The 13,292-nt window shown below is 44.0% G+C and overlaps 1 protein-coding gene across 1 annotated transcript; it reads right to left on the bottom strand.

Annotated features, from left to right (window-relative positions):
* Window positions 1-11,039: 11,039 nt before the first annotated feature.
* On the bottom strand, window positions 11,040-12,047 carry LOC120930678 (olfactory receptor 10A7-like). The gene has a single exon (XM_040341852.1). It carries the CDS (start codon window positions 11,964-11,966, stop codon window positions 11,040-11,042), a length of 927 nt encoding a protein of 308 aa, XP_040197786.1. The 5' UTR covers window positions 11,967-12,047.
* Between the last annotated feature and the right edge of the window lie 1,245 nt (window positions 12,048-13,292).

Below are 13,292 nucleotides of genomic sequence, written 5' to 3'. Positions count from 1 at the left end.
AACTTTGGCCTCAAGGAGGAGATTATGCTGAAGGCGCGTAGGAACGAGCACATCGTGTTTAACGGGGAGAACATCAAACTGTTCCAGGACCTCTCCCAGATAACTCTTAAGAACCGCAGGGCCCTACGACCTTTACTAGACAAGCTGAGAGAGAAAGAGTTACGCTACACCTGGCGCTTCCCCTTCGCCTTACTTGTCACGCATGGAGGCAGGCAGCACACGCTCTGTACCCTCTTGGACCTCCCGGACTTCTGCAACGCTCTACAGTTAGGCCGGGTCGAGCTGCAGGAATGGTATCAAGAATACTCCTTGCCGCCCAGAGACCGGAGCCCGTCGAGATCTCCCCTGACATCGCCGGAGAAGCAAGTACCCAAACGGCAGAAACAAGCCCGCCAAGATGGTCAGCTACTGGGATCTCTGAGCGCCCGGGCTCACCCCTCAAGAAGCCTGCTGGAAGCTTGAACTTCAAGATGCTATTTCGCCTCACTGCTCAGGCACTGTAAGTTGTTTACATAGGTTGGTGACACGGCGTTTTCATGCTGCTATGCTTGCCCTTTTTTTTTTTTTTTTTTTCATATGTTACCCCTTTTTTTCTTTTTCGATTCGCTATCATGGCCCCTGATCTGTGCTCCATGCCAGGTGCCCGCGTGGTTGCTGACGGCGCTATGCTGGTTCTACAGCTGCATACTGGGGATCGAGTGTGTTGATACAATTGGCTTCTATCCCTGAGCCATGGACGCTCTCCCCCCTCTGGGCCACTGTCCACTGGCGGTACACCATTGATTATCAATCGAATCTTAAGTTGTGTTCTTGACTGTCATAGCTGTTTGAGTAGGTTATTTGCTATCACTGGCGTAATTCACGCCTCCACTTCCCCCTCACAGAACGGGTATCCTTTTTGCATCTTTTTTCTTTTGCTTTTTTACTTTTTATTTTTCATAAATGGGTGGGGAGGAGGTCGCCATGTAGGCGCAGAGGGGTTTTGCAAGTGTGCATACACACCCCCACGTGGGTCGGGACTGCCATGATATGTGCGGATTTGTGGATGGAGTGAACATCAGTCTAAGGGGAACTGTATTTTATTTTACTGTATTATTTAATTTACACTGTTCATATGTTTGTCACTGACCTGCTATGTTTGTGTTAGTTATGCTGGAGTGTCTGGGTGGTTGGGTGGTTCGTTCGGGGGGAGGGGGCTGAACTGGGCTGCTTACTGGCTCGTGTCTCGGTCCGCTCCCCTTGACCGATGCACCTGTAGGTGAGCTGTGGTCTTTGAAATATTTGCTTTTAGATAAGCTGATCCTATCGTGCAGAGTAGATTCTTTAGCTTGCACATTGCTTACTGAAGGGCCGCGGCCCGACTGCTTTCTTTTATAGAACTTCATTTAACCTTTTGTGTTAATTGTCTGTCCGAGACATAGTCTAGCTGCTTTCTGGCTGGCGCGTATTTCGCGCTCCCCCGTAGGGTATCATGGTGAGCCTGTGTGGCTCGGACCGGTGCACTAATCTAAACGCTCCGGGACGTTATACACGTTCGGGAGACGTGATCACCTCACTCTCTCATCTCTTATACTCGCTCTCTTATTCCCACTTCCTTCTTATTTCCCCCTTTTTTTCTACTTTCAAAATCACTTATCTTTCCTCATTTTCACGTACTCTGTTTAAGTATTTGATTCAGGGTTACAGTACTGTGGAACATTTGTTCTGATAACGGAACATGGCGTATTCTGGTCTCGACCGCAGTCCCTCGGTGGTTTCTCACAATGAGCGAGGACTAAATATCCCCGAGAGACGCTCTACCCTGCTGAGGGAACTCAGGAATGGCAGACCCGATTTTGTATTCTTGCAGGAGACACATCTTAGGACGGGCCAGGTCCCGAGGCTCACAGACTCCTACTTCATAGAGGCTCACCATGCCACTAATGATGTTTCTATGACGAAGGAGACCTCCATTTTGGTCAGTAAAACTGCCTCCTTTGAGTTGACTGACAAGCTGGTGGATCCTGGGGGTAGGTTCATCTTTCTCAAGGGGAGGTGGGGGGGACTCCGGTTACCTTAGCGAATGCTTATTTCCCAAACACAACGCACCTGACCTTTTGCCTGAGACTGATTAGAGAACTTGAGGGCTTCAGCTCAGGGTGATTGATCCTTGGAGGGGATTTCAATGTCCCCCTGAACCCCTTAACGGATACCTCATCTGGAAAGACCTATATCACATCCGGGATACTGAAAAAAATCAAGTCACTACTACACTCCCTTAATCTGGTTGATGCATGGCGCTTCCTGCACCCAGATGACAAAGATTTCACTTTTTATTCCAACCCACATAATCGATACTCCAGGATCGATTACTTATTCATCTCACAACAGGATTTACACGCAGTGTCCGGTGCACACATAGGGACTCAAAGTCTGATCGCGCCCCTGTGTCCCTCACCTTAGATCTTACAACGCCTCCGGTCAGATCTATAATCTGGAGACTGAACGCCTCCTTGCTGACTGACCCGGCCTTGCTCCCTGATTTACGCTCGGCTCTCGTAGAATTTTTTCAGCACAATGCTACACCTGGTGTGGACCCTCTAATGGTGTGGGAGGCTCATAAGTGCATGATTAGAGGAGAGTTAATTAAAATGGGCGTGCGGAAAAAGAGGGAGAGGGATGGAGAGGTTTTGAGGTTGGTGCGCCAGATTCGCCATCTGGAAGCCCAGCACAAACAATCATTATCCATTCAGTCAGCGACGTCCCTGCTAGAGTCCAGGAAGGCTTTGAGGCAGATATTAGATCTTAGGACAAAAAGATTCCTATTTTTTAGGAAAAAACTTTATTATGAGCATGGCGATAAACCGGGCAACTTACTAGCCAGGGCCTTGAAGGGCTCCAAGTCCCTCTGCAATATAACAGGCATAGTAAACAAAAGTGGTTGAGTTGATAGAGAAACAGACAAGATTACACAACATTTCCAAGAATTTTACACCAATTTATACAACTTACCGACACAGCACGGGCCACAGGGGGCTGGGGAGCTCAGGGCACAGGCCATCCGTGACTATTTAACGACCTCAGGTCTGCCATCGCTTACTTCGGATGACGCCTCTCTCCTTGAAAGTCCCATAGACGCAGCTGAAATGGGGTTAGCCATCAAGGACCTGAAGACGGGTAAAAGCCCAGGGCCTGACGGGTTTGGCACCATATATTACAAAACGTTCACTGATATCCTCACGGTTCCCCTCAGGGATGCGCTAAATACACTTTCCACTCACAGAGAGGTACCGGCTGATTTCTTATCAGCCTACATTACAGTGCTACCAAAGCCGGGTAAGGATCCCCTACACTGCGCAAGCTATAGGCCGATATCACTGCTGACTCTGGACATAAAGTTAATGGCGAAGATTGTCGCTAATTGACTGAGACCCCTTCTGCATAACCTGATAGGTCCTTGCCAGGCGGGCTTTATGCCGGGGAGGGAGGCCAGGGATAATGTGACCAGTCTCTTAACCTCATTTATGCGGCCTGGGAGAGGAAGATCGAGGACTTTCTCCTGTCCACAGACGCGGAGAAGGCCTTCGATCGAGTGGCGTGGGACTACATGTTGGGAACCTGTAGACATGTGGGCCTGGGTCCACACATGATGGCATGGATTTTATCGCTGTATGGGAACCCCATGGCTAGACTCAAAATAAATGGTTCTCTCTCCAGCAGGGTGAGTATCAACAATGGGACCAGGCAGGGGTGCCCGCTGTCACCCCTGCTCTTCATACTCTCTTTAGAACCTTTCATCAGATGGGTACTGGCAAACTCTTCCATTAAGGGCTTTCAGCTGGCTGGCAAGAAATTTAAGGTGGCCGCCTACGCAGACGATCTCCTTTTTTTCTATCGGACCCGCAGGCGTCTATACCGTCCCTTTTGACTGAATTCTCGACATATGGCCAAATATCTAATCTCAAAATAAACTATTCTAAATCCGAAGCGATGAACATCACATTACCTGACACAGCCCTGAAACTAGCGCAAAATAACAGTACCTTCAAATGGGTGACCTCAGCCATCAAATATCTTGGGGTATGGCTAACCCCCAGGCTCTCGTCTATTTTTTAGCATAATTTCTCCCCTCTCCTTAAAAATATTGAGCAGGATTTGAGAGCTTGGCATTCTGAGCAGTTTTCCTGGTTCGGTAGGGCAGCTATCTGCAAGATGAAGGTTCTCTCTAGGGTACTGTACTTGATTCGGGCACTGCCGGTTAAAATACCCCTCAGTTTTTTTAAAAGTCTTCACTCCATTCAAATGAAATTTATTTTGGCGCATAAACCACCGCGCATTAAGTCGACCCTACTGACTAAATCTAAGGAGCGGGGGGGAATGGGCATCCCTGACTTTAAAGCTTACTACTTTGCCTCGCACATTGCCAGAATCATAGATTGGCACTGTCACTCTGCTAGCAAGGACTGGGTTAGTTTTGAGTCCCACCTCGTCCCCACGCCCCTGCAATACACTCCCTGGATGTCTAAGATCACTTATCCAAGAACGGTGAGTTCCCACCCACTGGTTGTAACTACACTCGGCATCTTTCACCAACTGACCAAGTACCCCAAATTTTCTACCCCACTGAGCCCCGTCACCCCACTAACAAACAACCCGGACTTCCCACCTGGACTGGAGAACCGACTTCTGAGAGCTGACAATCCTGAGACCCCTCTCCTTGCATTACACTGTTTTGAAAACCAAAGGATGAAAGACCTAACACAGCTTAGGGCAGACAATGACATACCTCTCCTACCCTGGTGGTTGTATTTCCAAATCTGTAACTTTGTTGCTAGCCACACAAATAAGGGACATTTCACTAGGGATCTCACAGAGTTGGAGTCGGTATGCTTTAGGGGGGAACAGGTTCCTAGAGCGACCTCTGTGGCCTATTCATGGCTGCGGGCTATGAGGGACTCCGGTCCAGACAAATATAGAGAGAGATGGTCAGACAGCCTAGACGTTCCGATCTCAGACTCCCAATGGACCAGGGCCTGTATTTTGGCCCACAAGTGCTCTCTCAGCACAAGAATGCAGGAGACGGCGTTCAAGATCTTGACGCAGTGGTACGCCACTCCTGAAAGAATTCACAATGGTTTCCCCAGTCCTCAGACAGGTGTTGGAGGTGTCAGGAAGAAAAGGGAACTTTACTACATATATGGTGGCAGTGTGATAGAATAGCACCTTACTGGTCGAAGGTCAAGGAGGTCATGAGGCAAATTACGGAGACCAAGCTTCCCCTTGACGCGGCATGTTGCCTGTTGCACATTTCGCATCTCTCCCTTAGCTCTTATAAAAAGTCTCTTTCCAGACACTTGCTAAATGCAGCCAAGTCGCTGGTCCCATTACACTGGAAATCCACTAGGGTCCCCAATGTGTCAGATTGGTTACACAGGGTCGCTGACATCTGTGAGATGGAGGACACTGCGGCTCAATCCACAGAGAATGTAGAAAAATACCACAAGACCTGGTCTCCTTGGTTTGCCTTTAGATACCCGAAAGAGTACGAGCTCCTTTTGAACGATTAAGCGGGGATGCTCTGGGTCCCTGCACACCCTGTGCTCACTGTTCCCTGGCTATCCTGGGTACTTGTTCCTGCAATGTTCCAAATTAATCTTTATTGTATTATGCTCTCTGCTTTAGCTATCAATGCAGCTGATTGGTCGGTACGCCTCCATGGACATCCCTCCGGCTTTAGATTAAGGGTTCACCTTCAGCTGCCTTTCATAGATCACAGAGTAAACGGTACATAACCTTACCAATTGATAGTCGTGAAGCAAAGATATACCATGAAGAATCTCATCCTTTTACCTCGGTCTTCTCTTGTCTACCTTGCCCCTTTCTTTTCCCCTCTTCTTTGGCTTCTCTCCTACTATTTCTTTCCTATTTGATTAACATTTGGAAAGGTCTTTGGAATGAGTAGGGGAACCATTACACATAGCATGGGTCCAAGGCCTGACTTAGGGCCTGTTTATATCAGATATGTCTGCTTCCCCTACAATGTAACATGAAGTATGTATTTCTCTTTCGCCAACTCATAAGTTGTTTAAGTTTTGTACATAATATAATTTCCTGTGTACCTGTACATTTAATTATCTTTTCAATAAACTTTGATGAAGTAAAGAATATGTGGTGGCACCCTCTTGGTTGTACTGGGCAAATCCACATTGTATGACCACACGGTCATGTGCATGCACTATTACATCATCACATCACATTAATGCAGGCATCAACGTGTCATGACATCATCGTGCAGCCAGTGCAAAATCTTTAGCATGTGGAAAAACTGGAATGTGTAGGTAAGCATCTTTTGTTTCAACTGATGTTAAACAAAACAAAAAAAAACTCCTAGCTGGAGAGATACTATTACATGCTCCACAGGTTCCATATGCTTCTTCTCGACCGCTTAAAGTGTGTTGATCTTCTTGAGACTTAAGATCGGGTGAACACTGCCATTCAGTTTTGGGACTGTGAAGGAGCTTGAGTAGAAAACCATAAATACTTTTGTCCTCCAGCATTAGAAAATTCACTTCTTGTGATAGAAGATGAATGGGGGCCTGCAAGAGAGTACACTTTGTTTATGGAACTGAATTATCATTTGAATGCAAGAAGTGCTGAGGAGGAAGGCTCTAAATTCTAGCTTGTAGCCATGAGTCACAAAGTCACCTATTCTTCCTCAATCTCACTCTGCAGGACCTCCATGAAAGCCTGTAAATGTCCCACCACCTGAGCAGAGATAAATGTCCCACCATCTTCTGTAGAGATAAAAAAAACTGCCAGGCAACTGAAGGCAACTACCAATGGGATATTCTGATATAACCTTTTATTGGAACAAACACCCTAGCAGGATGAGCTCAGTCCCTTCACTGTCAGGTCCATACATCAACTTGACCTGACATTGGGGGTTTTACACACAGTGCAAGCACCAGGATTGTATGTACAGTATTTATCGGCATATAACGCGCACTTTTTTTTCCCTTAAAATCAGGGGAAAATCGTGGGTGCGTGATATACGCCAATACCCGCTTCCCGCGCTTTGTTTGAATGCCGCCGCCGACATATACCGAGCGTAGTACACTCGGGTACACTCGGCCAGGCTCAGCTCCCCTCGCGGTCACGCCCTGTGCTGCCTCCGAGCGTGGCCGAGCGTGCCCGAGTGTACTGCGCTCGGTATATGTCGGCGGCGGCATTCAAACACAGTGCAGGAAGCGGGGAAACGACTCAAAAACAGTGTGGGAGAAGAGGGGAGGACACCACCGAGGCCGCAGACGGACGCCGGACTGGACAAGGCTGCCGATGGACGCCGGGCAAGAGGGGCATTCAAACTGTAAGTATTTACTTTTTGTCCTGAAATTTCCCTTCCAGGTTGGTGGTGCGCGCTATACGCCAGGGCGCGCTATACGAAGATAAATATGGTATATTTGACAGGCTGATTTCTGGCTGTCAGATGTAAGCAGTCCGGTGACTGAGGAGGTGGTGCTTCTAAACACCCCCAGTAATGGGTGCCCACTTTGGGTAGAGAGGATGGAGCTGAGTAGATATGCATCTGCTGTCCTCCCCTTTTTTTTAGTGACATGTATGAAGTCACTTCCGGGTCCCCATCTCACTTTCCCCAGCCAGCATGGCCAGGACACAATGGAATGCAGTGTAATATCCACTGCATTACGTTTAAGCGGAAACATCCAGGGCCTTTTAGACCCTGGATGTCTCATTAAAGAGAAACTGTAACCAAAACATCATCACACAGGGAACCCTTTGTCACCTGTGTGATAAAATACAGTAAAGGAAAAAAAAAAATATATATATATATACAAAATTAAAGTTACAATCAAGCACATAAAATCCACCCCCCCCCCAAAAAAAAAACAAAAAACACATGCATGTACGTACAAATGTAAACCCACACATGAAAATTATGATTGTGATATACAGTACATATGTTACACATTGCCGTGCATGCCAGAGTGAGAGCATTATTTCTAACACCAGACCAACTCTTTAATCTATAAGGGGCTTTTAAACTGTAGGGTACTGAGGTTTGTTACTATTTTTAAATGCTCACGCAAATTTAAGGTTTGACATCTTGGGTATCTACAGTATATAGTGAAACATAATATTTTATATTTTACCCCAAAAATTGGGTAAATGATTGCATTTGCATGCCCTAAAATTAACTTTAATCTATTTACTATTTTACTGAAATTTTGTGATTCCTAGACCTTTTTATTAATATCATATAACATAAAAAATTGGAACGGCCATTATTTCAATCTCTATGGTGTCCACTTTAAAAAAAACATTGCCTGATCTGAAGAGTCTCGATTTTAGCTGGGACCTTCATATGGTAGGGTCAGAATTTGGCATAAACAACATGAAAGCATGGATCCATCCTGCCTTATATCTACGGTTCAGGCTGGTGGTGGTGGTGTAACAGACCAGTTGGCAGTAAATGAGGAGGCTTTCTGAACAAAGGTTGTAACATTTTATTCAGCAGATGGACATTTCAAGACTGGAGTGTTTTCAGGTAAAATACATTTTATTGTACTGTATTTATATTCTTAAGGTACAATTCCAGTTGGGGGCAAAGTATCTAAAAATTGGTCTCCCGTCACCTCATGAAAATAAAAATGCTCCAGTTGCTGTACTGCCCTATCTCTGATGTAGTTTGACTGCAGACTCACTGGGGGGGGGGGGATTTACAAAAACTGGTGCACACAGAATCTGGTGCATAGAAACCAATCAGCTTCCAGGCTTTATTGTCAAAGCTTAATTGAGCAAGCTAAAGTTAGAAGCTGATTGGGTACTATGCATACCTGCATCAGATTTTGTGTGCACCGGTTTTAGTAAATTTCCCCCCACGAAATGATGTAGCACTGTAATTCGTCAAGGTTAAATGATGTAAATCAAGCCACTTTGGCAGCTGAAGGACATCATGACAACTTAAGGCAGTTGGTTGTGGATAATGAAGCTTTATAAAGAAGGTTGTAACTTAATATTCAGCAGATGATCACTACAAGACTGGAATATTTCCGGTACAATGCATTCTATTTAAATCATATTTTTAAAGCCCAATTTGTGCATGGGGAAATTATGTTAACATGCAGCTTATAAAAATAAAACAATGCAATTCTAACTGCTGTACTCATCTTCTCTCCAGCACAGTCCCCCTTTAGGCTGGGTTCACACCATTGTGAATTGGATGTGTGTAACCCACATCCAATTCACAATAGCAGGAGTTTTTGATTGTCTCTCTATGGAGCCTGTGATGGACTCACCGGGCACAGAGGCTTTCGGAGGGGACTGAATGCTGGCCTCTTGCCCACTGATTATGGGCCTTGGATTTTGGGGGAACAGTGCTCTTTGTGAGGTGTATCCCTGAGGACCCTTGAGATGGTGTTACTTTGGATTCAGGTCCATGTCTCCCAAAGACACACAGACTATGGATACCCTGTATATGCCACATTAGAAATAGTGACTGATTCATACTGTTGGGACACATACTGTTAGAAGATGCCAATGTCATCAACTTTAGCCACCTGTCTGTCTGTTGTCTGCTATAATGTAAATCAGTCTAGTGTGTTTTCTAAGAGTCATTCACCCATTGTTTTTGTGCTAATTAACTCTTCTTTTGTGTAAAGGAGTTCTGTGTTGATATTTATGATAATGTGTATTGTATAGTCGGTGAGCTAGGAGACGTCAAGGCTGAAAGGTCATATCTCTGAGTCCCCTAGTCTGGAAATGATTAGTAAACTAGCTCATGTTAATTAGGTTTCTGGTTACAGTTTGTATTGTCATCCTTGTGTATATATTTTTTGTGTGAGATCTCAAATAAAGAAGGCTATTCCTGATGTACTCCAAGACTGGTGTTGTCTAGTTCTTGGGGGTTACTATAGCTACATCCATTGGTCTCGGGTTCCAGGACTTAGGAAGTGATATACTGAAGGAAGCACTCGCACAGAGTGTGGGACGTTCCGTCACAGAGCCGATTCACATATTTCCACTGTGACTCCAGTACCAATTTGCACAGGAGCCCTTTGTATCTTTTGATCCATTTCAGGTCCGAATTCAGTCAGAAATTTGGGCTGAAACCATACCTGAAATGGTGAACGAAGATGCACCATTGCTGTGAGACGCATCAGTATTAAAGCAGAGTTCCGGCCACAATTTCACTTTTTAAATATAAATACACCTGTAATACACAAGCTAAATGTATTCTAGTAAAGTTAGTCTGTAAACTAAGGTCTGTTTTGTTAGGTTGTTACAGCATTTAGACACTTTATAAAATAGAAATTGACTGGGGCCATCTTAAGTGTGGGCATCATGAAGCCAGACTGTATGACTTCCTGGATTTCAGCCTTGCAGACCTCGCACATGCTAAGTGCTGCACAAGCAGTGTCAGATCAGGTTTCAGCACCTGTGCTGTCCAAGTCACATGATTCTTTGAGACTGGGGAGTGCACAGACTCCTGGAAAGTTACACCCACTACATTCCCAGGAGTCTGTGCGGTGTAGGTTAGGAAGCATTAAGCACCTAGGTGCAGGAAGTGGGAAGATTAACTATTCTGCCTAGCAACAACACTTTGAAGGCATCTAAAAAAAAAAAATTGTAAAGGACTAATGACATTTTTTTAAAACTACTGATGTAATGTTATATATATATGGGTGGAACTCCACTTTAAGTGTGAACCCAGCCTCAAGGTTCAATGATGTCCATTGTAATTCAACAATCTCCCTTTCAACCCAGTGGCACCACTCTCTTCAGCATTTAGGATGAGGAATAGCAGGATGAAGAGAACTGACTGAAGACACCTGAAAAAAGGCAAGCATACAATTTTTTTTAAAGGGAGTGGGGAGATGTAAGGAAAGGGGGTTCTAAGCCAAGAGCTGGGCTAAACTTTTTTCACAAGAATTAAATGAAACAGCATTTATGTTGTCAACTTTCTGTGTAATTTTTTATTAGAGAAACTCTGCTACCCGAGACCAAATTAATTGTTTCTTTAAAAGTAACTTGTTTTAACTGATCTACTTTGAAAGAAAATTTGAGTGGAAGCTGTGAACAGATTTTACTAAGGCTGACTTAATATCTTTATTTCTCAAGCTATAGATAATTGGATTTATCAATGGAGTGAAAACAGTGTACAAAAGTGATACAATTTTGCTCAGGTCCCATGGTTTTCCTCTTGTGGGCAGTACATAAGTAAAGAACAGCGTTCCATAAAAAATAGAGACCACAGCCAAGTGAGAACTGCAAGTTGAGAAGGCTTTCTGCCTGCCTGTAGTCGATGAAATTCTTAGAATGCTGTAAATAATTTTAATGTAAGATATGTTAATAAAACAAAATGGAAATATAATTCCGGGAATAGATAAGATTATAATTTCTATCTGAACTGTGGAGATGTCAGAACAAGAAAGGCCTAAAAGAGGTTCCAAATCACAGAAAAAATGGTCAATAATGTTTGGTCCACAAAACCATAAATTGTACACTGTTATGAATTCAATCAGTGAAACAAAAATGCTTAGTGACCATGACAGAACAATCAATTGCACACAGAAAACATGGCTCATCACGCTGTTATACATTAGAGGGTTACAGATAGCCATAAATCGATCATATGACATCACAGTGAGGAGAACTAAGTCATAGATTTCTGTCAATATAAAGAGATAAAATTGAGCTAAACAGCTGGAAAAGGACATGACACCACTATTACTTAGTAGAACATAGAGAAAGCTAGGTACAATATCTGAACTCAGAAGAATGTCTGATATGGAGAGTTGGGTGAGGAAGGTATACATTGGAGTTTGGAGGTTCTTGCTGTAGGACACCAGTGTTATGGTCTGGAGGTTTCCATAGATTGTCACACAATATATTATGAGAAACAAACTAAAGAGGATCCTTCGAAAGAGAGGAGACACCTGAAATCCCAAGAGTATGACTCTGCTGATCATAGTCAGATTGTGGTCAATAGTTTCATTTTAAATAGAGAAGAAAGTGCATTGTTTATTTTTAGACAAACAAGGTATGTGGACATGTGCACAAACTGCAGGATAATTTCAATATTCTAGGTGTCAATATTAATAATACAAGAAAACAGTTACCATTAACCTTGTATGACTTCCAGATTGTTATTTTTCTTATTATTCTCCTATTGTTTTCATTTATTCCACCACCCCTCTAACCAAATATATGCACTTTTTATGCAAATATATGCTATTTATCTATAGCTTGACTCTGTTGGGCATTTGTCAAACCATGGTACAGCCTTGTACAGCGTGCCATAGAACACTGCAGACTTATTTTTGTGACCTGCAGTTTATGAATTTGGCAAATAAATGTGGTCTGCTCTATTGGGTAATACAACCAAGTATACTAGAAAGTAGACATTGGTATCCATTCCAGCAGGGATATATGCTACTCAACTAAACAGAGCTTTCTTTCCTTCCTTTATCATTCTGTAGGAAAAGAGCACTCTCTGTTTCCTGTTATGCATTAGAAGCTCCTGGCACCCGTTCAGCTTTACACCATCAGTAAGTAAACCCCCATCTCCCATTCTGCTCACTTCCTCAGTATTCCTGTAATGAGAATAAAAAATAACCTCTCTACTGCACATACTACATGCCATTATACCCTTTGCACTCTTCTCCTGCACACACTGAATGATGTCATATCTTCCACACTCTTATGTCCCGTACACACAATCGGAAATTCCGACAAGAAATCTTTGATGTAAGCTTTTGTGTGTGTAGGCTACATCGGACATCTTCTTTTGAAATTTTCGCCAACAAAAATTTGAGAGCTGGTTTTCACCTTTTCCGACGGCAAAAGTTCTTGGTGGAAATTCCGATTGTCTGTATGCAATTCTGAAGGACAAAAAAACACGCATGCTCTAAATCAAGCAGAATTGCTGCACTGGCTATTGAACTTCATTTTTTCGGCTCGTTGTACGTGTTGTACGTCACCATGTTCTTGACAGTCGGAATTTCCAACAACATTTGTGTGACCGTTGGTATGCAACACAAGTTTGAGCCAACATTTCGTTGAAAAAAAATCCACGGTTTTGTTGACGGAATTTCTGATCATGTGTACGGGGCATAATCCTACACATGCTGCCTGCTGCCATACCTACAGTGAGTATTTGCAAAACCCTTGTTTGCAATCACAGAGGTCAGACGTTTCTTGTAGTTGGCCACCGGGTTTGCACACTCCTCTCTGCAGATCTTGTCCAAGTCATTAAGGTTTAAAGGGTGACATTTGTTAACTCGAACCTTCAGCTC

The sequence above is a fragment of the Rana temporaria genome, chromosome 3 (assembly GCF_905171775.1).
Source record: "Rana temporaria chromosome 3, aRanTem1.1, whole genome shotgun sequence".
Classification (NCBI taxonomy): domain Eukaryota; kingdom Metazoa; phylum Chordata; class Amphibia; order Anura; family Ranidae; genus Rana; species Rana temporaria.
Note: the sequence above shows the minus strand (reverse complement) of the source record. Positions and strands in the feature narration are given on the sequence as shown.